The sequence below is a fragment of the Dermacentor silvarum genome, chromosome 1 (genome assembly GCF_013339745.2).
Source record: "Dermacentor silvarum isolate Dsil-2018 chromosome 1, BIME_Dsil_1.4, whole genome shotgun sequence".
NCBI lineage: Eukaryota > Metazoa > Arthropoda > Arachnida > Ixodida > Ixodidae > Dermacentor > Dermacentor silvarum.
In genome coordinates this window covers 225,822,953-225,850,727 of record NC_051154.1, presented here as the reverse complement: position 1 = coordinate 225,850,727, position 27,775 = coordinate 225,822,953, and the positions used below count along the sequence as shown (strand labels likewise).

Sequence of the window (27,775 nt, the reverse complement as noted above, 5' to 3'; positions counted from 1 at the left end):
CAATCCGTTGACGTCATAGCAGGTTTCGAATGTCACTCACTATTATACCAGAAGCGCAGGCGAAGGCAACTTCGCATTTTACTTGATAAACCAGGCAAATAACAATGCCAAGTGTCATACTGAACGATCCGAACAATTAAATGCGAGTTTGCTCCGAAACATGGCCTTCGAGATTTGTGTGTATTACTGCGAGGGAGCCATCTCATTCTTTATCATGCAAAAGTCAACGTCGGCTAAAGCCGCAGCCATACCGACCATTAGCTTTCCTTGCGTGCTGTGCCGGTTGCATGCGGTTGCGCTGTACACGTGTTTTGGTTGTGGACTGCTTTTCGTCATCTCTACGAATGTATTGCATTTCGTCCGCTTAGTGCTCAGGAGCGAACGCAAACGGTGAGATATGTGGAAGTGTTCATATTTATTGTACAATTAATTTGCTGTGTTGTGGCCCGCACTAAAGAGGTTACGTTTGTTAGCGCTGCGTGCAAGTGCGCGGATAGAGGCATCCGCGTCAGTGCGTACCAGTGGTTATTGCAATTTTGTTAACGCACGTGAGGAAGAACAAAAGCGCATCTTGTTTGTGCATGACTTTGTGCTTGTATGAAGTTCCCTTTGTGAATCGTACAATGGAAACTAGCCCAGCAACAGTGTCTACGTACGTACCTTCTGAAAAAGTGTGTACTTCTGAAATGTGTTTTATGAAACTGTCTCTGATCACTTTGTACGCAGTCCTTAGGTGCGACAAATGTGGATCCTGACATAGCTACTGTCATACAGGCGAGGAGAGAAAGGCCGGAATTCACAGAGCTTCTTCAAGAAGAAGAAAAAAAAAAAAAAAAAAAGAAAAGAATGCAGATCCAACGCATATATATTCGAATCTACACGAAGCCAAACTTTAGTAAAGCTCTTTGGATTAAATTCTATACATCTAACGGCGATACGTGCAACTGTGTTTACTTTCATCCTATGCAACGCGGAACCTTGTGCGATGGTTGTCTGTCCACCACAACAAAGGCCCCGAATTTTTAGATTTATGGACTACACCGCTCAGAAGCTCTGCCGAAAGCCGAACACCAAATCCAGCGGATTCGTGTCGTGAGAGGGTCTTGTAGCTATGTGACTGGGTATGATGCTTGACAAGGAAAGGATGGCGATGATAGGTCTATGCACAGAGATGTGCGGCACATATCTTGCTACATTTAAGGATTCTGTACCTGTTGTGTTACAGTGGCACATACGCATCCTGAAGGACTGGCGAAGAATGGGCGCACACCCAGTGGCACATACCGAATGGCTAAATCAAAGAAAATCGTGTAAATCCGAGAGTACCTTAAATACAATGTGACATTTCTTTTAAAGGTTGGTGTGCTTGAGAGATACCTATGAGCCAACATTATATGCTCAGGTTTTTGTAGGAATTTATTATGTAGAACAGAGGTGCGCTTACTGGCACCACTTTGTCGGTCAGCATATAGGTGTTGTATAAGCTCGTTTGCTGGTACTTGCATTCGGTCCACATATAACCTTCATTGTATATGTCCAGAAATATGCCAGCCGAGAGGCCAACCAACCCAGAAGCAGGCAACAGTAATCCATCCATGCCAAAGGCTGGAGGGTGGTAGGCAAAGAAAGCTTTGCTTTAAAAAACTGTTGCTTTTATGGTCACTCATATCCATAACTGCTACAGCAAAAAGTGGCAGCAAGGAGGCAAGATGTACAATTTGGCTATCACTGTGTGCTCGTGCCTCCCATACAGATCTTTCCTTGTCAGCTAAGGAACAAACAAGCAGTTTCATATTGGCTGTGCTTTGATGATCTCTAGTTTGAGTTGAACTCTGCATTTTTCAAGGTTCAGTTGCCACAACCACAATCATTGCAATTAGTGGCAAAAGATAGCAATGAACATTGTAATAATGCTCCATAAGCTGGCTATTCTGGCAGTTACTGGTTTATCATGCGTGGACTTTGTCAGAAAGAAGGACATGAAATGAAAGAACACCAATTGGTTCATAATTTTTCCCCCCTTTTTTCGTACTGATGCTTCTTGGACATGCCTTAATTTATAATTCTACAAGGGGAGACCAGAATATGCTGCATTTATTTTTACATGCCTGGCCATTTTCTTCAGGTTGTGCCTATATCTTCATCTATCCACTTTTATTGCCATTAACCAGGTAGGCCATTTGACCAGCAGATCATGACGGCATTTTGTTGCTTTGAGTAAAAGAGGTAGAGGGGTGCTTGCTTGCGCCCCCATGTTGAGATGTGATGTTGAATGTGATATGGAAGAGTGAAAAAAATTGAAGAGTTGAAGATATGATGTCTGTGCTTCTTTAAGAGGATGCATTGGGCACCACCTGCACACACCACCATCTCCTTTTACACAGATAATAATAATAATAATAATAATAATAATAATAATAATAATAATAATAATAATAATAATAATAATAATTTTAAAGTAGTTACATAATAGTACAACTAAAAATACAGCATTTATTCGAATATAAGGCGAGGTTTTTTCCCAGAATTCTTAGCTCCTCCGCCTTGTATGTGAGGCTGATAGATTTAGTTACTGTTTCAATATGCAGGCAGCAGCACCACATTTCCAGCGATCCAGATTTTAGATGGCAGCGCAAATTGTAGCAACTAATAAACCTTGGCAGGTGAGGCAGTACCCTATTTTTGTGCCTAATGTGTAAAAAAGGTAACAGTAAGGTGGGGTGTGGGTTATATGCAAATATTGCCTCATAGTGTGGCTTCACAGCAGTGTGCGCCGAGCTGCCGTAAAGCCACACTGTAACGGGAAATAACCTGCCCGACTATTCCGAGGGCTTCCAATTATATGGTATTTCCGGGAATTCCCCCCGGGCCTGAATATATTATCCATTGGCTACTCTTTATCTTGGGTCCCCCAACTAGCACCCTTGCCTTATAAACGATTAAATACGGTATTGTTATGAGAAAACAGATATTTACAGCTCCATTTTTTCTGCTTAATGTCAACTAGAATATCGGCTATCCCCGTTCTCTGATCCACACCGCTCTCTTCCTGTCTCTTAACGTTAGTCCTAAGATTTTTCGTTCCATTGCTCTTTGTGCGGTCCTTAACTTGTTCTCGAGCTTCTTTGTTAAACTCCAAGTTTCTGCCCCATATGTTAGCACCGGTAGAATGCAATGATTGTACACTTTTCTTTTCAACGACAGTGGTAAGCTCCCAGTCGGGATTTCGCAATGCCTGCCGTATGTACTCCAACCCAATTTTATTCTTCTGTAAATTTCTTTCTCATGATTAGGGTCCCCTGTGAGTAATTGACCTAGATAAATGTACTCCTTTACAGACTCTAGAGGCTGACTGGCGATTCTGAATTCTTGTTCCCTTGCCAGGCTTTTGAACATTATGTTTGTCTTCTGCATAATAATCTTCAACCCCACTCTTACACTTTCTCGGTTAAGGTCCTCAATCATTTGCTGTAATTCGTCCCCATTGTTGCTGAATAGGACAATGTCATCTGCAAACTGAAAGTTGCTGAGATATTCGCCATCGATCCTCACTCCTAAGCCTTCCCAGTCTAAGCACTTGAATACTTCTAAGCATGCAGTGAATAGCATTGGAGAGATTGCGTCTCCTTGCCTGACCCCTTTCTTGATAGGTAACTTTCTACTTTTCTTGTGGAGAACCAAGGTTGCTGTGCAATCCCTGTAGATATTTGCCAAGATATTCACGTATGCCTTCTGTACTCCTTGATTACGCAGTGCCTCTATGACTGCTGGTATCTCTACTGAATCAAATGCTTTTTCGTAATCTATGAAACCCATATAGAGAGGTTGGTTGTACTCCGCAGATTTCTCTATTACCTGATTTATGACATGGATATGATCCACCGTAGAATATCCCTACCTAAAGCCAGCCTGTTCTCTTGTTTGGCTGAAGTCAAGTGTTGCCCTGATTCTATTGGAAATTATCTTGGTGAATATTTTATACAATACTGAAAGCAAGCTAATGGGCCTATAATTTTTCAATTCTTTAACGTCTCCCTTCTTATGGATGAGTATAATGTTGGCATTCTTCCAGCTTTCTAGTATACTTGAAGTCGTGAGACATTGTGTATAAAGGGCTGCAAGCTTTTCAAGCATGATATCTCCTCCATCTTTGATTAAATCGACTGTTATTCCATCTTCTCCAGCAGCTTTTCCCCTGGTCATGTATATCAAGGCCCTTCTAACTTCATTGCTAGTTATAGAAGGAGCCTCTGTATCCTGTTCATCTCGAAAGCAAGTGAGCGATTTCTCTTCTTGCCTTTGCTAACCACTTCACATGAGCTCTCTCCTTCTTGCAACATTCTTCTATAGAAGACATATTGACAGTACAGCAATACCGAACATCACGTTGGCACTCTTTTCTTGTTTGAAAACACAATAAACTTTTGCTTATCAGTACTCCGCACTTTTTTGGCTACATACTGTTACCGCTGCACGCACAGTGCAAAATGCACTACATGAAGTCAAATCAACTGGTTGCACAAACAGGCACGCGAGATAACGCGGTAGCATGGGTATGCAACTGCATGGTATAGGTGTGCTATTAGTTGGATTGAACTGATGCCCCTCGTAGTGGGGGGGGGGGGATGGACCAATAGACAGCGTTTACCCTGGTGACGCTACGTTCATGACGCTATCGGTGCACAACGCATGAAGAAGCCACCGGAAAAGCCCAAAGGAGGAGCACACATTTAACTTGTACTCAATTTGAGGGTTAAGAGCTAAATTTTCCACTTGATTCTGAAAAGCGCCTGCTCAAGAGTCTGCGGTTAAGTCATAGTGTTTTGCAAAAGGGTCATATGGTGTAACGTTTTGTGCATCATCTACCTTTTGCGTAGTCTCAACGATTATGTAACTGCCAAAGCGGCCGTCCTGAAAGCTTCTAGTTGCATTTCTACTTTGCAGATGAGTCGCTATTTCACAACACAAGCAGATGCGTCTGAAGAAAGAAGTCACCCATTGGCACATGCAGGTGACACCACAAAAAAAGTTTTGACTAAAAATGGGAAGAAGCAAAACCAAAACGTGGTGAAGCATACAGCAAAAAAACTGAAGACTACTGTCCCATCTCCTGCTGAGGAGATTGCAGCAGCAAAGTACAAGCGATCAGGCCACTTGACAATTGTAAGTTGTGTGCTTCTTAAAGATATGATTTTGAGAAAGAAATTGCTTTGTAATTTCTGTATTTATGTGGGATGATGGATTTACTTTTGTCTGCCCTGTAGAAAGGCATCAAAACTCGTGTTCAGCGCAAAAAGATCCAAGCTGGTGTCAAAAAAGTGAGGCAGTCAGTGCTTCAAGCAGCTCGTGCAGAATTACTGCTTCCCGAGGATGTTGGGTAAGTTTTTTAAGTTTTTTAGAATTCGCTCTGTACAAGATTGTGCCTGTGAAAAAAATAAAAAAAATTTCATGCAGGTATCTGCAGGCTGATGATGGTGAAGAAACGTTTCAGCTTTTGCAGCAAGATATTGCAGATGCAGTCGACATTACCAGCTGTACAAAGTATTTTGATCTGAATCTGCCACAGTTTGGGCCCTATTCAATAAATTACTCAAGGGAAAGCCGGTAAGCAGTATATACTTTGGGACATTACACGTCTTATGGTGTGCATGCATTGTTTGGGTTCTAAATGTTGATGCCATGTTTCACTGCAACTGTAATGAATGACATTGCTTGTTTAAGGAAGTCAACATCTTTTGTCTGGCATTGCCAAATACACATTGCCTGCCTATGATTTATTTTGAGAGTAAATGGAAAGTACTGCATCCAGACATGGTACTAAACAAAATGACCCACAGAATGTTAGGTCCGTTCAAAATTTAAGCATAAACAAGCCAGCAGTTTAGTTGGAAGAGCCGTTTATATCTGTTTTTATTTGCTCAACGTTTAGTGTGTATTGTGTATGGTGCAAGAGGCAGGCTTTCTTGCTCTGCTCAATTGTCTGGTGCTTGACCTTGTTGCAGATTAAAGTGGGAAATTGCGAAAAAAAGCTTGCCAATATGTTTGAAGCTAATTTCAACTACATTCGAACCCACTTATAACAATACCGGTTTTAACAATATATTGGATATAAAATGAGCAGCCGATGCATCGTCAACTTTTGTGTGTGTTCTGTGGTAAAATAAACCACTTGCTACAATGCTCCCATGCCGTGTTGTCGGTTTTAACAATTAAATCTGGCTAGTGGTTGTGTGAGCGGAAAGGAAAAAGAATGCAAAATCCTCGAAAAAAGAAAGCAGAGTGCTAAAAGCGCGAGGTGCTGCGTCATACTCGCCTGTGTGCCGCACACTCTGCAAGGCATGCATTGCATTGCCGGCCTTGCACACCCCTCTGCCGTCCCCCTTTCACCCTCTTGCCGCCGTTCGAGGGGTGGAAGGGAGACCGGAGAGGGGCGACAAAGGCGTGCCATGCAGGGTGCGTAACACAGCGCAGACACCAAGTGGCTGGATTTATTTGTTATAGCTAATAATGTGGCATGGGGAACATTGCACTAAGTGGTTTATTGAAAGGGACTCTTAATGCAAAACACTAAATTAGTTTAGACGGATAAAGCATTCTTTGAAAACTCTGTTGTTAATTTTGAAATAATAGGTTGATAATTAGAAGAGAAAATGAAGGTCAAAGTTTCATATTTTGAATTTCGCGACGAAAACCCAATGCTGGTACGTCACTGTGACTTCACGAATTTTTAGGCTGTGTTAGCTCAGCAAACATTCTCAAAACTCGTCATGTTCAATCTGTAGCTCCTTTAGAACACAGTGTAGTCTATCGTTACTGCTAAGTAATTAGGCCCTAGAAGACGTGTCAAAATCCATGACGTCACAGCGAGCTGGTCTGGGAACTTCAAAGAGGCGTCGCCACGCGTCTTCGTTGTTGCACTTTTTGTGGCTTACCAAGCATCTTATCATGGTAAGTATTTGATATTGTTACCAAGTAATGCTCGAGACAACACTGAGGACTATACAGAAGACGACGACGCTCTCTGATGTCGCGCGGACTGGTGTTGCATCTTGTATGCTTTGTATGCCAGTGGGCACTTTGTAAATGTAGAAGGGTAATTTACTGATTCCGAAAAAAATAGTTTTTCTCTTTAGTGGTCCCTTTAAATATACAACACACAGAAGAGTGAGGGTGCAGCAGCTGCTCATTCGTACATCCGAGTATTGTTCAAGCTCGTAATGCTACCGTACTTACTCATGTAACTTGCGCAGCCCTAATTTATTACCCTTGTTTTTGAAAAAAAAAACAAACAAAAAAACTTACGTTTATTGCATATTTTCCGCTCCCTGTCCTTCCCCGCAGCAGCCCGTCGGCGCGCGTGAGCAGCCAGCAGTGTCGGCATGAAACAACCCGCACGAAACCATGAACCCAACGACAGACACTTGCGCATAAACAAAGCTCCGAACTGCGTGCGTGAACACGTGTATTTGATACAATCTGCGTGCGGGAGCTGAAAAAAAAAAAAAGGCATCGTAAACAAAGAGCATGTGGCAATACAGTAGAACCCCGCTGATACGTTTTTCACGGGACCGTAAAAAAAACCTAAGAGCCGGGAAACGCAAGAACCGGGAAACAGGAAAAATTAAGAAATGGGGAGTAGTGTTGAACTGCACACAATATTATTTTAATTCTTATTTGTGAAAAAAAAGTCGTAGTTTCGCCCGACAGCCGAAGTATCGATTGCAATAGCAAATTTTAGTAGACAGCTATACAAAGTAATAATAGTAGTTTTATCGTCCGTATAAACTTGTAAACATTCGCTTATTAACTATATTGACAAGCATGGTGTCAGCGCCCACAGGTAAACATGAACATGTCACACTCGATGAGTGCGGACACGCGCTGTCAAACGCTGGTGTGCGGAATTTGAGCATCGCTGCAGACGCGAGTGAAGTGACCTTCGTGTTGTTGCATATCGCTTCAACGCAAACTGAGCGCCGAGAACACACAGCACGCACAAAGCTACGAGCTGCCGACGCACCTACACTGTGTAGACTGCCCCCAACGTAGATCGCTTTCAAGATACGCCCTGCGTGGCCGCGCGCCGCCGCGCAGTACGCAGTTGATGCCAGAGTACAGTACAACGCTGCCCGCTATCCCTACTCCCTCGCTTCCTTGCCAGTGCCTCGAGCACAACGGAAGAAGGTGCGCTTCCTCCCTGCTTTTCTTGCGTGCGAGATGTGGACGCGGTTATCGCCCTTGGACTTTATACGGAACATCTATGAGCCAAAACTAAATTTAGGGCCGCAACGCATCATAGACACCATCTTTAGATAGCAAATACGGATCTCAAGGGCCATACTTTTGCTGGCGGAAACCCCAAATACGTCCTAAGTGTCGCCCCCGGCACTTTGGGTGGCCAATGCCATTGTCAAGCAACCAAGCCAAGCAACATGAAAAGTAAAAATGGCCGTTCGGGCCGGCGCGGGGTGGCAGTTCACAACATATGATGCGGGAATGGTTCCACAGCTGCAACGTAACAGCGGGGTTGCCAATGCATTGGGTTCTATGGAAGCTGTGCCGGGACCGGCCGAAAACAACGTAACAGCCGGGAAAACACAGCACCCGGGAATGTAATCGGTCGAATTATCCAGTGGGTTGAATTAAACAAGATGCAGAAAAAAATGCCAAGAGACCACTGATTTATTTGGCAGTATTTAGTTTAACACGCCTCCGAGTCAAACGCGCCAACTTTCTATGTGTCCGAAGTAGAAAATTAAACTAGAAATTACTTAAAGCTTCTAACCAAAGTAAAAATATATCGCGCATCTGATTTTTTAAAATGGGGGCCAGTTTTCTCAAGTCAGCTTTGCTGCATGTTTTTTTTTTAAAGTCAGCTTCGCCGAAATACAACCATGTTTTGCTTTACGGTAAAGCGTACGAATGCTGTTAAGGTGGTTTTGGTTTGTATCCGATTGTACCGCACAGGAAGTTTTCCGCCTCATTTTCTTGGAAAACAAAACGCGGCCATTTGAATCGGGTAAATACCGTAATCAAACATTGTGAGTTACCGTTATTGCTTGAAAATCGTTATTGCGTGTTCAACACATTCACTGACCCTTAAGTTCTGCCAAGACAGACACTGCCACTAAAGGGGTGGTTATTGGGGTCACCATATGGGTCAGGCTTGTGCATGCGGGTGGGCAAGTTGGAATTTTCTGGCAAATGCCAATTGTAGGATCGAAATAATGAACGTTTGGGCCCATAGAAATGCATGGACGCCGGCTGGGACCTTCGGTCAGGATCGAATTAACGAAAAAATCGAATTAACCGGACTCGAATTAATGGAAGCCCATTGTATATTCTTTTATGTTCTTTTTTTCCCTTTGTATGTGAACCTACATGTACCTGAAGAAGGCCTGTATGTAATGAAACATGCTTTAAGGCTCCAAGGTACAAATATTGGAGTAGAGTACATGTTGCGCCTGTGATTCTCAGTTACAATTAAACTTTCCTAAAGATGTGTGCAGACTGTTTTTTTACCTTATGGGAGGGGAGGCAGCGCTGCACAATCCGTGTTGTGTGTAAGTGATTGAACAGGATGCAGTTTTTTTTTTTTTTTTGTACACAGGACTAGTGCTATGTTTCTTTGTAAACATATATATTTAAAGGGATACAGACACAAAAGCTGAAAATTTTATGAAAATGCTGAAAATGAATCCTCAGTGTGCGATTACACTGAAAAGAAGTAGTCGCTTAGCTCATTTTTCAACGATGGCTTTATTTTTGGCGTTTTCATGAGCGCGCGCCACGCCGCCAGACCCGCGCTAGTTGGAAGGCCTGAGGTCACGACACCCTCGCCGGATAGGCAGCCGGCCGGCCGCGGTCATTCGAAGTGCGCCGACGCCGCCATTGCGAGCATGGATTCGAGTTCTGGTGCCTCTACCAGCGATGAGTACACGTCTGAAGACGAGGACCATTCCAACTTGGCAAGAAATATAATCGCTTACGGTTACGAGCCTTCAGCGTTAAGCGATGAAGAAGAGCATGTGGACGTGCCGGTCAGGTTTTCGCAAACCGTAGCGCAAATATTTCGCTCTGCACCATACACTTGTGCAAGAATTAGTCATTTCCACTCTACACTTGCTTTTTCAAGAGCTCACGCAGGCGAGGCAGCTGTGGGGTACTTCAACACTACGTGGATGACTGAATAGTAGTTTATGCCGTCGGCGTGAGCAACTGCACAAGAAGGTTGCAAGTGAGCGAAATCGGTACCGAACTCTTTCGCCTCCGCTTTTCAAACGTGCCGCTGATCCTTTCTGCCTTGCGTCTTCATGAGCAGACCGAGGGCACAGCGTCAGGCTTTAGTCGTTGCCGAGGCGTTTCAGTCCAACTGGGCTGGTCACATAATCATCGTCGACGAAGTGGTCTGCGCAAATGAAGTAATTTCTTAGAGGTGTCCAGGCTGGGCGTAATGGCTGACTGGCACGTATCCAAAGTTTACGCACCTTCTCATCTCTAGGAAACGCGGGAAGGCACATGTAACGCACCACCTGCGTGGAGCGCCGACGGGGATAAACGTTGCAAGGGACCTGACACCCCCGAAAGACTGCGACGGCTGTGGCCGTCCTTGGCTGCGCGTGGGTGTTATGACGTCAAATTTCAGCTTCTGCCGGCGGCCGCTTGTAGGCAAGGCGCAACAGAAAATCGCAAGAAAAAAGATGTTTCGCATTCTTTTTTTCAAAGCAGCTTGTTGTATTCATCATTTTCGACAGTTCAACTTTTGTTCTGACGCAAAACACCACCCGCCAACTTTTGTGTCCGTATCCCTTTAAGAGAGTGCATGATGAAGCCTACAATTTCAGTTCGGTTTTCAGTTCACTAGCCATCCTTATAGCTAATTTGATGAGTCTGATGAAAGTGAGTTGGTGTGGTTACCTGCAGGCACCTGTTGCTGGGTGGTGGTCGGGGTCATGTGGCTGCTCTGGACTGGGTCACCAAGCGCCTTTTATGCGAGACCAATGTGATGGAGTCAGTGCATGCTGTCCAGTGGCTGCACATGCCCACCATGTTTGCTGTGGCACAAAAGTCTTGGACATACATTTATGACAGCCAGGGAGTTGAACTGCACTGCCTTAAAGCCCTGGACAATGTGCTACGCATGGCCTTCCTGCCTTACCACTTCTTGCTTGTCACAGCTGTATGTTCCTTTTGTTTATTCCTTTTTTGATGCGGTTTTCTTTATTACTGAGCCTCCTGAGCCCTTTTGTTCATTCACTGCCACATGTATGCATGTGAAGTCTTTTATTGTAAGGCAGGTGTTGTCTTTTATTAGTAATTAAGGAGCCACAAGGCTGGTGATTGAACACTGTTACATTGAAAATAGCAAATTCTGCATAAACAAGCCTTTCATTGTGCTCTCTTAGAGAGAAGTACTTTGCTTTACTAAGCATCATCTGTACTGTAATGTTAGCACATATTCAGTTATACTGTAGCGAAATTCATGGTCAGGTGTTTGTTGTGAATAGTGGTAATTTTTTTTTATGCTTGCTCCCCACTGGATTGGTGCTTGACATGTACAGCCACCATGTCTTTTGAAGCACATAAATTGTGAGGGAGTGCTTAACTTTCCACCATTTTCTCGTGTCTTGTTTTTCATTCTCTTTCTGTTTAATATGAACAGGATCCAACTTTCTGTATTTCCTACAGAGCCATTTGCTGTGCTGTATGCATTTCACAAAGCATACACTGTAGTAATAGCTTTCCTAGATGGCATGCACTAAAATTCAGTTTCAGCATGCAAAGCAATGAAATTTTTGAGCAGTGCTGCAGAAACTGGAAAGTGCTTTACTTTGGTAACAAGGTAGTAGCAATAGCTAGATTTCACCATACGTTAAATTGAGATAAACCTTAACTTTGTCATTTTGGCTGATGAATGATTTTGTGTGTTTAAGTACTATTACTGTATTATTATTCGTGTAATATGCAGTGTTGGGAATGCTGCTACAGTTTCTCCAATCTGTTACGTAAATTCATGCTACAAATGACAGAAATTGCTCCAAAGCTGCTCCAGGACGAGCCGTGCCACCGCGGCTCCAACACCGCGGAGTGCTCCGCGGTGTTGTGGCTGTGCCGACTAGACGTATGAATTCAGCCACTGTCAAATCAGTTAATTGCTTGTATTTTTAAAATGCAAATTAATGTCTGTACGGCAGCATTGCATTGATTTCTTTTTTTTCTCCACATTTTTATTCGAACAAGTGGAGAACTCTATTTTCAGTATCATCGAACCTCAATGAATATTTTATTACAGACTGAAGCAAAACTGCACAGTAAACCACCCTGTGACCTGCAGGGAAGCTTCCAAGTAAACACCTGCCAACAGGACCACTTCTCAAGGCCATTTAGTCCAAAGGGTTCCGAACTGTGGCACTACATCTCGCTGCGCAAGAATTTGCGCTTGCGGGTCGCGTAGCCTTGCTTCTGTTGCACAGAACAACTGAAACAGAGTATAGCTCAGCTATTTTAATAAAGTTAGGCAACTTTAGGCCTAAAATAATTTTGCTTGAATGGCCATCTTGCATACCACGTGACTGTATTGCCGTGAGTTTTTTGTGCCTTTGTGCAGTTTGATTTACCACTGTGGACACATGGTATATTTTCTGTTTCGAGTGTGCAGGTCAACTCAGTGTCGCTGCATGATGGTTGTAATTTGTTCTTGAGTGGTTGCATACGTGGATTATCTTCTTCGAGAATATTAGCAGTGATGTGAGCCGGTACTCTGGAACTATTTTTGAAGTGCAGGAATAGTGCCTGGCCGATAACCATTCAGAATCATCATTGTTGACTGCTACAAAATCTGCTCCAAAATGCCTTTGGCCATTCCCATCACTGAATTATGCCAACTGCTGGTATTAATAGTGTAATCATTTTTTTACTATCTATATATTCCTTTAAAATTTTTTCTTTCCTGTTTAGTAGTTTTGTTTTTCTTTGTAACATATTATAAGAGGTCTCCTTACAAGTAGTTCACTATGGGTCCTATTTCTGCAGGATAAATGTACCCATTTCTGTATTATGTATATGTACTAAATTTGAATAAATATTCAGCTTCAACTTAAGGTAAATTCTGTAAAAGCAGTTTGTAACAGCTATTTGTTATGCTCCACGAATAAATTAAGCTTTTTTTTTTTTTTTTACAGAGCGAGAAAGGTTACCTTTCTTGGCTGGATACATCCATAGGAAAAATGGTGGCTCAGTTCAACGCGAAGTCTGGCCGGCTCAATGTCATGAAGCAAAATCCACACAATGCTGTCATCCTAACAGGCCACACAAATGGTGCGTATAATGCATACCTGTGTAAATGATAAAGCTAGCCTGTGAATTGTTCAACCTCTTGTATGAGTACTGTTTGTTCATTCGCAACAGTAACAAAAGACCTTTGCTATTTTATGGCATCTCTTAATGTTTAATGGCCTGAAATTTTATTTAGTTATGAAACTATTAGTTAGGCTGATTGATGTATGCTCACTTCATTCCTTGTATGCAGTGCGAATTAGGTGGAACGATTCGTCTGTCCAGGACAGAGTGGAAACAAACACCGCATATAGTGTGAATCAGGGCGGCCTGATTGGCCCATAGCGGATATGTTGCTAAGAAGCTCCGGATATAGCATGAATTAGGGTGACCTGTGGCAACAAGTGATGCATGTGAGTGCTGACGTAAGCACCAACACGGTGTCGACATTCTGTCGTCACTTCATCACCTTCATGCCACTGGGATCATTCTTTCGCTGTCATGGCATTGTCATATTTCCATGGTCGCGGTCACTGCATTGTCATATCGTCCTTATTTTTGGCGTAGTGATTCCACTGTCATGCCATCCTCATTCAAGCTCAGTCATTCCCTTTGTCACACCATCATTGCCATGATGTTATACCATTGGCGTCATGCTATCTTCACGTCACCGTCGTCATACCATTGTCGTCACGCCAGCATCGTCATTCCATGGTCGGCGCACCGTTGTCGTCACACCACCGTCTTCATACCATCATTGTCGCTCCACCATTGTCACCCCTAGTCGCCATGGAATCGTCATACCCATGGTTGGCGCACTGTCGTCATTTCATGGTTGTCACGCCACCATCGTCACTCCAGTGTCGCCATTTCATGGTCGGCATGCTGTAATCACGCCATCGTTGTCACTCCCACGTCGTCATCTGATGGTCTTCATGCAGTCATCACCACACCATCATTGTCATGCGATTGTCGCCCCTTTAGTGTCATCACTGGGTCGTCGCGTCGTCACCTTTGCACCATGGTTGTCATGCAGTCATCATCAAAGCGTTGTGGTCATTTTGTCATAATGATTTTAGTGTCATTATGCCGTTCTCATCATGCATTTGTCATCATTTCATTGCCGTCATTGCATTGTTATCATACCATTATCTTCATGCCATCGTGATCGTTCCATCGTCGTCATGCGCATGATCGAACGCAGCATGTTTATGTTGAACGAGGCGGTTCCCAGTGAAAATGTCCATCTGGGTCATGTGGTCTGAAGTTGCAAATTGTTGCTGAGCAGCAACACCGTTCTTCACAAATACCAACGAAAGCTTCACTTAAAGGGTCCCTAAAACGGATTGGACAAATTTTGTAGATGCGTGGGGTACAGCTACAGTAAAACATTCGCACCCCAATTTAAGTGAAGTGTCTCAAGAGAGCTATGGACGATTGCAAGTTACCCTCCTCCCTAGTATGCTTTTTCTCAACTTGTTCGCCGAGCGATTGGAGCTAAGCTCCACCATCACTGGCTCTGTGCCATGATGTCACATCATGACGTCTACTTCTGGTGTTTTGGATCCAGTGCGCGAAGCCTCTCCAACCTCTGCTAGCCACTTGGCCGTCAATCACCAGTGAGAGCTATCCAAGCAGCGTGCGGTGAGAGTGTTCTGTCGCAGCGCTGAGCGTCTCTGGCATTCCGGTAAACGTACCTTAGCCCTGTGTTGGTATGGTTGAGCTCTGTGCCACCAGGCGCCTGCACCTTGCAAGCTGCTCACGTTTGAGCCTCTGCCCATCTGGCAAAACGCCAGTGCGCCTGCATTTACCGAAATACTGAACACTAAAACTCTTTATTGTGGCAGTAATCCTCTGGCTTGAAGTGGCGGCCCCAAACGCTTAGATCCTCGCGCCAATTGGATACCGACAGCTCGATGCACTACAGCCACTTCGCTCGCCTGTTGCCTTGCATAGGGACAAGATGGTGCAGCTTGACATGTCGCAGATCGCTAGATTTGCAGCCCACAGCGTAACAAAGGTGGTCTATGGTGCTCGCAAAAAGAAAGCTCGAGACCAGCGCTGACCACGCAGCCCACATCAACACGGAGTACGGTGTAACACAAGCAGCCACTTGCTGTATGCCGGAAGCGCTTCAGTGTAGCGATAAATTGTGTAGTTTCTTTCTGTTGCTTTTTTTTTATAGAAACAAATTTACCGACATTCCAACCATTATGAACAACATTTGTTCACCATTAACTTGGAAAAACTGTTGATGACACAACCTGGGTAGCCAATCAGATAGCTCGCCCATCTGACGCCACGAGCGCCAGCTACGTACAGTGTAGACCGCTTATAACGTAAGTCGCCGGTGTTGCGAATATCCGCACTATAAGCGGTACCGCACTATAACCAAATCAACAATTTTCAAGGCCCATACATATGCAAAACATGTGCACCGAGCCGCCATGCGTATGCGACAGTCGAGGGATGCGGCTAGAACGTTTGCATTCAATTTACAGTCGAATCTCGTGAATTCGAACCAAATCACGCGGCGGCACTTCCGACCAGCATTGCTCTGGCACCGCCATAGAGTAAAAGCTTAGGAGAGACCCCTCAATGTTGCGCGCGAAAAAAAAAAAAAATGCGGCGGAAATTTTACCCTCTCTCAAATGGAAAGGTCGCCGATTCTGTGTTACGCCGGAACATGCTTGTACGTGCCGACGTCTCAGCCACGCTACCATAGCCACGCGTAGAAAATGGCAGTGAACCCTTCTTTCTCCTTTATGCTTCCTCTACTTTCTAGTCACGTGTTGACCTTGCACGCTGCGGCTATGGCGCAGAGGGAAGCAGCAGCGCTCCCAGGCCGGCCAACGAAACTGCCCATGCCGGCAAACGCCCGCTTCCCGATAACGGCAGAAAACGAAACTTCGGGAAGCTGGTGCCGGGCCGGCTGGAGTGGCGGCGCCTGCACGGCGGCGGGCGCGCACGGTGACAGTCAAAAGTGAGGGAGCTACGAGGGAGGGCAAGGGGAGCCACTTAAGTGGCGGAGTTGCCGGGGCGAAATCCGCTTCCCTGCTGCCCTCCTCCCTCACATTCCACGGTCTTCACGTGTGCCCTTCGCTGTGCCGTGCCGGCGGCGCCCGCTCCCTGAAGTTTCGTTTACTGCCGTTATCGTGAAGCGAGCATTGGCCGGCGTTGGAAGTTTCGTGGCCCTCGCTCGCTATGCTCGCCGTGATATTTCACGACTCGCACTCAAGATTCTGGTTGCCTCAAGCCTCACTGGCTGCTCGTTCGCACCATGTGCCCTTCTCCGCTTCGTCTCTCTTTCTTCCTCGAGCACTCCTTGGGGCGCCCGTTTGAGGGGAGCGTTCGCCGTCTCCGCTGACTTCCGTATTCCCAGGCAGCCGCACTGTAACCGGTATTTAGTTTCCCGCAACTGCACTATAAGCGATACGTGTATACACGGAGTGCTATGAGAAAATTAACGGGAGTCTGAAAAGACCGCACTATATCCGGTCCTGCACTATAAGCAGTTACGTTATAAGTGGTCTATACTGTAGATGGTAACGAGGCAGCTGAAAGCTCAGGGGAGCGGTGTTGCTGCAATCAGTAGCAATTCACATTTTTAAAACCTTATAATAAGTTACATGCTTTACATGGAGCACTTATATGTGCCACTTTTAAAGATCAGAAAGACCTATCCTAACAACTTGGTACGTTTGTGTAACATCGTCAGAATCGTTTCAGGGTCCCTTTAAACCGATTCCCACGGCACGTGAGATCCTCAGATTTTTTTCTTGTTTGCACGAGATCTAGCGGCCGTAAAACATATTAATAGGATCATAGTTTGCCGATGTACTGAATGTTGTTGCCGAAAGATTGTGTATTCCGGGAACGTATTAACCAGTAAAAAAGAAGCATGACTGTGTTGGGTCATTTTTTGTGTTGTCGGTTGGAAATGTTGACACTAGGAAATTGTACGAAATGGGGTCATATCAATGAGATTCTACTGCATATTGAACTGTACACATGAACATTAACTACTTCCAATATTCCTGTACTTATTGTATACTTATTGTATATATTTATTCTGTACATTCTACAGTTTTTGTAGTGAAGTGCCTCTAAAAGTGAACTGCTTCTGTCTTTACTGGCATTAGTCATCCGACCCGCCGGGGTGGCTCAGTCAGCTAAGGCATTGCGCTGCTGAGCACGAGATCGCGGGAACGAATCCCGGCCGCGGCGGCCTCATTTCGATGGGGGCGAAATGCAGAAACGCCCGTGTGCTTGCGTTGTAGTGCATGTTAAAGAACCCCAGGTGGTCAAAATTAATCCGGAGCCCTCCACTACGGCGTGCCTCATAATCAGAACTGGTTTTGGCACGTAAAACCCAAGAAAGAAGAAGGCATTAGTCATCCGAACTCTCGGCCTCGTGGTGTCAGTGTCTATCTAACGTAAACTCAGTGCACAGCCTACAGGAGTGGCTGTTCCAGGAATGTTATGTGCTAATTTCTACATTCTACAAGATAGTAAATGTTATTGTATTACTCTTGCAAAAATGTGCTGTTGCTGTATTTTAAATGTTTCGCGTACACAGCATGATGCTGATGCTCCCAACTAAATGTCATCAAGAATTTAAAAAAAGCAGGGCCTTGTGCAAACAGCACCCACTGTGTGTTAATGGTCGTTGTTCATGTTTACCAGAAATATGTTGTGCAAACAATTTTTCAAAATTATGTTTAATTAATTACCTTTTAATTTACTTACATATTGACAAGGTGTCGATTCAAAAGTTTTGAGGATGTTGAGAAATGACCAATAGCAGCTAGGTTTGTGGTAGTCTTTTTTTTTTTTTTTTGAGAGAAAAAAATAAGACGGCTAAAATAAAAGTATGTGACAATGCACCGACACATCAGCGATTGCAGCATCCCCAACATAAACCTCGTCAAGTACTGGCCTAGCTTATCATGCTAGTAACAGGCGGACGCACTCATTCCTTGACATGTCAGCAGTTTCCAGTGGCCATCTTCAGTCATGATCAAATGCGAAACCCTGGCTTCCAACCTACGTAAGATGCATAGTGTATTAGATGACAAAGCTTACGTTTGAGACCGCTGTAGTCGCTGGCGTACAGACATGTAATCCTTTTTTTTTCTTCTTCCCCGCGGGATCAAATCCCGGCCATGGCGGCCGCATTTCGATGGGGGCAAAATGCGAAAACACCCGTGTACTTAATGCGAAAACACCCGTGTACTTAGATTTAGGTGCACGTTAACTCTTTCCCTACCGTGGGGAAAATAGGCCTTTTTTGTAAGTTACGGCAGATGTTTTTTCCTGAAGGAACTACTGCACTCAATATTTAATGTAATACATAAACAGAGAGCAAAATGAATGCACTTTTCACGCATAATAATTTTATTAACGAGATGTATGTCACAAAAGAAGATATAAATTGTTAAAATCAAGATTGTGCAATAAAAGTTAACAAAGTTTGTAAAGACACGCTTGTATCTACTAAGAAAAAAATGTTATGAAAATTATGAGATATACCAAATGTATTGCCGTCTATTAGGCACTATTTCCGAAAAAATCAAAATTTTTCATTGAACAGGTATTGCGCTACAGAAAAATTAAATTGCAAGCACTTCAGTTGGGCGTGCCGGGCTGCGGCCGCCGATGTTCCTGGCTGGTTTGTGTCGTCGTCGCTTTCAGACTCAAAGTCCGACGAAAATCCAGCATCCTCTGACTCGCTGCTATTCGATGTATTGATAAGATCAGCTGCAGAGGCAGTGGAATCGCGATATCTGCGATCTCCCGAAGCGCGCGCGCTGTTTGCGGAGCCGGACATTTTTGCATTCTGCTTTGACGATCGCGAAACTTCGGAGCGTGTTTAAAAATCACCACTTGGCGGGAAAAAAGCGAACTGTTTAGAAAACAAAAATATAGTTTCTCCTCTTTCACGCCTGATGGTGCAGTGTGTCCGTGAGTGGCGCGGAAGGTCTCGAAAGCGGCGTTTCAAACCATCGATAGCGGGTGGCTATTTTTTCGTTCTCCTTTGATGATCGTGAAACTTCGGAGCGCGTTTAAAAATCACCGCCTCGCAAGAAAAACGCGAACTGTTTAGAAAACTAAAATATAGGTCTCCTCCGTCACGCCCGATAGCGCAGTATGTTCGTGAGCAGCGTAGAAGGTTTTGAAAGCGCCGTTTCAAACCATCGATAGAGTGCTAACGATGCCCAATGGGTGTGGTACAGAAAGAGAAGAACCCCGGGTGGTCCAAATTATTCTGGAGGCCCCCCACTATGGTGTGCCTTATAATAAGATCATGGTTTTGGCATGTAAAACCCCTAATTTTTTTTCTTTTGTTTTCTTTTTTTAAGTTTGCGGTTTATTTTCAAAGGAAGATAAAGACAACAAGAGGCCTAGATTGCTTTAAATTCTGTTATCAGTGATTTCCCGGCATCCTCCACAACTTCTGCATTGCCACCTTATCGATTATGTAAGTTACTTAAATGTTAGATAATCAACTAAATTGAATTATTATTTGTGCACAATGAAAAAAAGTACTCCTGACTAGCACGAACAGTGCCCATCAACATGCAGTTAGTGCCTTTTGCGTAAAGCCCTTTGTAATTTTGTATTACTTGGCGAAAATTAGTTGGTAGAGCCGGTGTAATTTAGAAAACAAAAGATGACACAGCAGGATTGCAGTCACTTAACCCTTTGAAGGTCGAATTATTTAAAAAAAAAATTTCCCAGATGGTCAAATTACTTTATTGCGGATATTGAATGTACAAAATGTATAAAGTCGGGAATAAATAGTGAAAAAAAATTAGAAACAGTATTTTGATGTCGGCATCACTCAGAACTCCAAATGTTCAATAATATTTCAGTGTGTGGTATTCCTTGAAACACGGTTCTACGCACAGCGCCTTATCGCAGTCTGCACACCAAAAACGCGTGTCTGTTCTCCTCTTGGGTTGACAAGTTGTGTTGGCACACACATGACATCTTCTCTGCGTGCGGCTGCCTTGGGCAGAGGTCTGAGGCACCCTCTGAGCGAGAATACCTCATGAGCGGCGGTGATAAACAAGCTAAGAGCAGCGCCAATCAAGGTAGAAATCAGCTTCCGCCGCATCTGCAAGAGAGTGCCAACAAAGAGAAAACTCACGTTTCGCGCGCCTCTGTTGCGATCATTCGGCGGAACCGAAACCGCGTAAGCGTGTTGCCGTAGAGAGCGAGAATACCTCGTGATCGGCACTGATAAACAAGCTAAGACAGCGCCAATCAAGATAGAAATCAACTTCCGCCGCCCCTGCAAGAGAGTGCCGACAGAGAGAAAACTCGCGTTTGGCGCGCCTCCGTTGCGATCACGCGGCGCAACCGAAACCGCGTAAGCGCGTTGCTGCAGAGAGCAAGAATACCTCGTGAGCGGCGCTGATAAACAAGCTAGGACAGCGCCAATCAAGTTAGAGATCAACTTCCGCCGCCCCTGCAAGAGAGTGCCGACAGAGAGAAAACTCGCGTTTGGCGCGCCTCCGTTGCGATCACGCGGCGCAACCGAAACCGCGTAAGCGCGTTGCTGCAGAGAGCAAGAATACCTCGTGAGCGGCGCTGATAAACAAGCTAGGACAGCGCCAATCAAGTTAGAGATCAACTTCAGCGCCACTGCAAGACAGTGCCGACAGAGAGAAAACTCACGTTTCGCGCGCCTCTGTTGGATCACGCGCAATACCGAAACCGCGAACTGCGCGACGCACGCGCTGAAACTAGAAATCAGTTCTGTTTATCTCTGCAAGAAGGTAGCACAAATGTCAAACGCTTCTTGTAAGTCCTAAAAGGTGGCAGCACCTCCCGGTGAGCATGCATCGTCATTATGGCGCGAAATTTCAAACGGAGGATTGAAACCGTACCCGTACGGCAATGACCTTGCGGGACAGAAAACAGCCGCCATACAAATACGGCAAAAACCTTCAAAGGGTTAATACATTGACTCAGCAAATGGTTAAGTCTGCAGAACTGCAATAGTGCAAGTGTGCTAACTTGTGTATGATGAAGTGCGCTTTACTCTGACCAATAGTAGTGTATTGGTTGAAAAGTAAAAACAATTTCTAATACTTTTCATAATGTTGCCATATTGTCTGCTTAGTGCTGTCTGCTTAGTGCTGTCACAACAGCGCAATAAGTATCTCCTGTTGCAGGTGTCGTCAAAATGTGGACGCCTAACATGAGGGAAGCAGCAGTAACCATGTTGTGTGCTAAGGCACCTGTGAGGGACCTTGCAGTGGACCAACGCGGCCTGTGAGTAATCTGGCCCTTGCTTAATATTTGACTCAAGGACAAATGGAAATCAAAACAAAAAAAATTTAGTTCATGCTGTAGCATGTTCACATTCATGAATTTTGGACCACGTAAAAAGCCTAGTTGCAGATTTCAGATTATGTAGGTGCAGGGGAGCCTGTGCGGAAACTTTTACGATTGAAATACGAGTGGATACGTCACGAAAAGCTAGCAAAAATATACACTTTTGATACTGCCAATGAAGGTATGAACCTGGTTGTATAATACATTTATATTGCATGTCGATATAAATGAGCCCTGAAAGTGAAGATTGTCCACCTGAAAGCATGAAATTTGGGTGTCTCAGTGCTCTTGGTAACAAAGTACACAAGTGCGAACATACAAAAAGGGCACTTATTGTTCCTTTTTTTTTCTACAATGTTGCCAGCTAGCCAAATTACCATATTTACACTATTCTAATGCGCCCCTGAATCTAATGCACACCCAGTTTTAGTGAGTTGGAAGTAAGAAATTAAAAGTGCACCTGAATGTAACATTCCCCTGATTTATAAAAGAGTAATGTGTGGCATTCCCCCCATGTTTGTGATCAGAAAAAAATTTTTAAAAAAGAGAAATGCTGAATTTAACTTCACAGAGTGAGTGAGTGAAAACTTTATTGAAAATGTCCGGCGATTTAGGCGGGTAGGGGAAACAGAAGGGAAAGTTTTTTCTTGAAAATATGGTTTCGTAATGAAGGCGGCGCGTTGTCGTCGTAATTTGCACTTTATTGTTCAAGATACCAAGCACACAGGGTCAGCGTTCGTGAGCGTTCACATTTAGAGATACTGTCACTTTCGCGACATTTTACGTGACGCTGAATCGGATTTGTTAAAGTATGCAGCCAACAGCATTCCTGGCACTGTGCGCAGAAAGCGAGTAAGGTGCCTCGCCCCTCCTCCTCTCGGCAGGCGAGGAGGCCATCAAGGCACCTAATAGCAAGCTCGGCGCAGCGCCAGAAACACTGCGGGCCAAGTACGCCTACGAAACGTGTGCCTAGTTGCGCGAAATCTTGTGAAAGTTGTAGTGTCTTCAAAATGATTCTTCGAAGTCTAACGGAAAGCTTTTCATGGGACAATCCCGTGAAGCGCGCCGAAGAGTGCATGCTCGGTTTGCAAATGCAGCCGTCTTGCAGCCAAAGATTAGGAAGGAAGTTGCTCTGACACCCGAGTTATCCATGCCATCAGGTGGTGCTCACATAGGAACACTCACGCCATCTCTCGTTGCAGCTGCGCAGCTTATGACGCCGACTTCCGTTGTCGCCTGTGTGTCACACGAGGAAGCCGAATGACACGAGACGGGGAATATAGGGAATGTTGGGGAGGGGGCCCTTATTCGGAACTGCCCCAAAATTCAAGATGGCGGCCAAAAATGGCCCCCTCTTGAATGTGAAAAAATTGGGTGCACTGTAACTAAAAGGCTTTATTGAAGGGCATTCATTCTAATCGCTTTCGAAGCCATCAAAAGATTCTTTCGAGTCAGATTCGAAAGTTACGCCTAGGCAATCTCTCTGCAAGCCCTTGCAAACTTCTGATGCCACGGCGCCGATTTTAACAGCTTCTTCAGTGAGAAATCTGTTGCTTACAGCATGTCCTGTGCTTCTTTCCTGTTACAGAAATTCAAAAAGAGCGTCATACACTTCCTCGCTAAACACCGCCGCTCCGTTGCTCAACTTCCGCTGAAGCTTGGCCTTGCCAAAGTTCTGCTGCAGCAAACTCTCATACTTTTTGTCCCACTCGCAGCTCCTTTTTCTATCTATATTGAAGTGACAAGCTGTCGTATGCACATTCTTTCCGGTTCGGCGATGCCATTCCATGACTTCGATTTTCTTTTTCACTGTATCTGAATGCATGTCACGAAGTCACAGCCACGTTTGGCACCACCAGTGACAATAACAAAATGGCAAGCGTCGTGCGGAGGTTCTTTGATTCAATTTTCGATTCGACAGAAGCGTAGCCAGAAGCACGGTTTTGGGCACGGTTTTGCTAGTGTTGGGATGAGTTGGCAAAGAGAGGGGGGCAAAATATCAAGCAAAATATCACCACACTGCACCAAAACCAAACCAGTCTCAGAATTTGGTTGTATCTACTGCCTCTGATAGCACCTCTGCTGTGATAAAATGTGCATTGCCTGACAAGCTCCATACAATGCATTCCCTGGTGCTCAAGATTCTCATTTCTTCGTAACTGTGCAATGCTAGAGAAAGGGATCACAAAAGGATTAGCGGCGAACAATAAAACGCGCAGTCAGTTCTCAATATTGTGCGGCTAATGTGACAGTTTTTCAGCACTGCACAGAACTGGCAGCGCATCTGCTCAATGTTGCCATAGCTCCAAAGTTGACACACACAAATAAGCCACTAAACATAGGCCTGGTGAGTTAGTAAATGTGTTATCGGAGTAGGTATTGCAAATTAAACATTAACCACACACTAATTTTATTTGTTGTCTTAAAACACTACGCAATTATAAAATGACAATGCGCATCTCAGGCCACTCAGGCCCGGCAAGCTTGACGTGCATTAATGCCTCATGCCACAACGATTCATACCAAGTGTGCACGTCGAGACTTCCCGCCAAAATGCCCCACTCAAAGAAGCTGCTGACTCAGGTCGAAGTAGAGGAGTGCAAACGTAAGGTTGCCGAAGCCGTATAAACAAAAACGCACGGCTTAGACCCTGCATGCTCAATGCTCGTAGGTGTCTTGTGCAGCAACAATTCGCACTGAGTAGGCACGTGACCCAGCCCAAATTCGAGAACCGCAAATGTAAGTTTACCACAGCTGCAAAAAATGACAGTGCACGTCTCGTGCCGCTCTGTCCTCACCAGCGTGGCGGGCGTCGGCACATGGTATACGTGCTGCAATGATTCACGGTACACTTCACATTACGTAGATGTCAACTACAGTTGAGTCTGCCTAATTTTCTTAGTGACATTGGATTGTATGTTTTCCCGGTTAGTATGTAGGTATTTTATCGCATATTTTTGCCAAACGTATGAACGAGGTTCTATTCTATATTTAAGCGGCTTTCGCTTCGTGAAAAATGGCCATAAGATCGATTTTTTGAAAATCACATTTTCAGTTTCTGTAACTCTTTTTCTATCTGATTCCGAAATATCATCACTGAAAAGCACGTAGAAGTGCTCTAAGAATTTGTTGTATCAGCCAAGGTGGTGAAAAATTTCGCGGAAATCACGAAAGAACACCGTTTTTCAAGCCACATTATCTCCGGAACAGCGCAGCCGAGCGCTGCCATCTTGGTCTCGTCGGAAAGCGCATTTCTCCATCTTCAAATTTTCCGCTTCAGCTATCTCCTCCATACAGAAACAACCTCACAAAAAGAAAATGATTGGAAGGTCGTTCCGGAGTCTCCAATTGGCTGCGCCCGCCACGTGACACCATCGCGATTCGCCATTGGTTGGGTGCTCGCTCCGTGGTGGCGTCGAGAGGTCTTTGCACCTCTCGAGCTTTTGACAGTCTCCGTAATCTCAACGAGTGTCCAAATGGCCGCTGCGCGGACATCGCATTAGCGTGGCCGATCTCTCCGCTTGTGGACGTCTCACACCCGCGGCTAAGCATGTCGAGCATCGGCGAAATGGACTTCGCGCACGGAATCCTCAAACACGCGGCTAAGCCTTCCAGCTATTGGTGTTTCGGAATTCGCGACCATGCACATTGCGTATGCAATCCTCAGACCCACGGCTAAGCATTTCGCGCACAGGCTTCTCTGACTCAGCGATCAAGCACATTGCGCGCGGACTTCTCGAACCCTCGCCTAAGCATTTCATGCATCGGCACCTCCGACTGTGTGACTAAGCTCATCGAGCGCCGACTTCTCATTCCTGCGGCTAGGCATTTCGCGAATCGGCACCTTGGACCTGCAAACAAGCACGTAGCGCGCCGACTCTATTATCATATTGTCATGATATCTTGTAACATTAGCTATCATACCACCCCTTCATAAAGAAGACCTCATCATGAGCTCAAGTTCACTAGGCCCTTTGGGATGACATAGACACCTGGCTGCAGCAGTGAGGCATATCATACAAAAGTACAAGATGCAAAGCATCTAGCAGCAGCATTGCTGCCTATCTATCAGTGGCTCTCTGATCCCAAGCTCCACAGCCAATGTCAATGGAAGATGTCTCGGAAAGTTGCTGAGAGCCTTCATTCAGTAACATGGTCGATTCTACCTAAAAGAAAACAATGCCTCACTGATTGCACTGGAGACTATCAATCAAGCAGTCTGCAGGCGCCACACTGGAACTATATTCATGCCCACACACAGTTCTGTACCTCACTTGGTTTGAAACCGAGGCACCATGCTCTTTGTGGAGCATAAGTAAAGAATGCTGTACAAAAACAAGGAGGCGGGGGGGGGGGGGGGGGGGGCACATGTGACCAGAGGCCACATGTCTAAGAAGCCCCACATCACAAAACACACCAAAGACTACCAATTTGGAGCCTTTTATTGAACTGAAGAGGTGACACTTTGAGAGCCGTTTTTTCAAAACTGTTTTTTGCCCTTCTGCACAGTTTCTGGAGCTGATTTCTTTGTTACCGTTGAGCCTATTTTGACTCCGTTTTTTTTTCCCACATTCCTTGGCCTACAGTGCAAGTCGTGACTGTCTCGCTTTTTTATCTTGACTTTTTATAAATTTATGACGTGGCTATTCGTTCATCATGAAAGTGTGCTTGACGCGAAGTTAACATAAAAAATGCCACTCCGAAAAATTTGTTTAGCAAAATAAAAAGCAAGACTGTCACCACCTTCAGCACGCATTTAGCTATGCAGTCAATACTTAACGAGCCTTCCATCGTGTTTTTTAAGCACCCCAAGCCCTCCAGAAAGTTCCAGAACGTTTAAGGGAGAAAAACTCTGCCCAATAAAATGTTCTCAAGGTATCACTCTGTAACTTCTATGGAAGCATCAGGGAGACATTCTAAACATGTGTGCCAATTTTCATCAAAATCCATGAAGAAATAAGGAAGTTGATTTTCAAAGCCACGTCCCCCGTTAATGCAAGCATTCCTTGCAAACTTCAAGCGTTTTCACTGTATTTGTATCTATCTATCCTCCTATGTATGATGCAGTCGTGGTTGTTTCTTCAGCTGGTTATATATCAGAAGAGGCATGGGGGGGGGGGCATGACATGCTTGCATGTATAACATGAATGACATGGTGTCGTCATGGTCGTTTCATTAACTCAAAACAGTATAGACCACTTATAACATAACCGCTTATAGTGCAGGACCGGATATAGTGCGGTCTTTGCAGACTCCCGTTAATTTTCCCATAGCACTCCGTGTATACACGTATCGCTTATAGTGCAGTTGCGGGAAACGAAATACCGGTTACAGTGCGGCTGACTGGGAGTACGGAAGTCGATCAGCGGAGACGGCGAACTCTCCCCTCAAACGGGCGCCCCAAGGAGTGCTCGAGGAAGAAAGAGGGACGAAGTGGAGGAGAAGGGCACGTGGTGCGAACGAACAGCCAGTGAGACTGAAACCAGAATCTTGAGTGCAAGTCGTGAAATATTACGGCGCGCATAGCGAGCGAGCGCCACCGAAACTGCCAACGCCGGCCAACGCTCGCTTCATGATAACGGCAGTAAACGAAACTTCAGGGAATGGCCGGTGCCGGCACGGCATGCCGAAGGGCGCACGCGGAGACCGCAGAATGTGAGGGAGGAGGGCAGCAGGGAAGCGGATTTCGCCTCGGCAACTCTGCCGCTTCGGTGGCTCCCCTCGCCCCCCCTCGTAGCTTCCTCACTTTCGACTGCCCGCCGCCGTGCAGGTGCCGCCGCTCCAGCCTACCGGCGCCCGCTCCCCGAAGTTTCGTGTTCTGCCGTTATCGGGAAGCGGGCGTTTGCCGGCGTGGGCAGTTTCGTTGGCCGGCCTGGGACAGCGCCGCTGCTTCCCTCTGCGCCGTAGCCGCAGCGTGCAAGGTCAACATGTGACTAGAAAGTTGGAAGAATAAAGGAGAGAGAAGGGTTCACTGCCATTTTCTATGCGTGGCTACGGTAGCGTGGCTGAGACGTCGGCACGCACAAACATGTTTCAGCGCAATGCAGAATCGGCGACTTGCCATTTGAGAGAGGGTGAAATTTCCGCCGCATTTTTTTTTCTTTCTTTTTTTTTGTTTTATTTGCACGCGATATTGAGGGGTCTCTCCTAAGCT

General features: G+C 45.1%; 1 protein-coding gene across 3 annotated transcripts in view; it reads left to right on the top strand.

The window, feature by feature from the left end:
- The first annotated feature begins 231 nt into the window (after positions 1-231).
- The window catches only part of LOC119436848 (WD repeat-containing protein 46-like), a 41,717-nt gene continuing 14,173 nt past the window's right edge, over positions 232-27,775 (top strand). The window contains exons 1-8 of one of the 3 annotated variants that reach the window (XM_049660033.1): positions 244-390; positions 1,226-1,356; positions 4,945-5,163; positions 5,265-5,377; positions 5,455-5,604; positions 10,924-11,179; positions 13,182-13,317; positions 21,459-21,558. In XM_049660033.1, the coding sequence (XP_049515990.1) occupies positions 4,945-5,163; positions 5,265-5,377; positions 5,455-5,604; positions 10,924-11,179; positions 13,182-13,317; positions 21,459-21,558 (974 nt within the window). In that variant the 5' untranslated portion in view covers positions 244-390; positions 1,226-1,356. Of the gene's footprint in view, positions 391-1,225; positions 1,357-2,149; positions 2,172-4,944; positions 5,164-5,264; positions 5,378-5,454; positions 5,605-10,923; positions 11,180-13,181; positions 13,318-21,458; positions 21,559-27,775 lie in introns of those variants that run through there. The other 2 variants (XM_037703852.2, XM_049660034.1) reach the window with 2 other exon arrangements.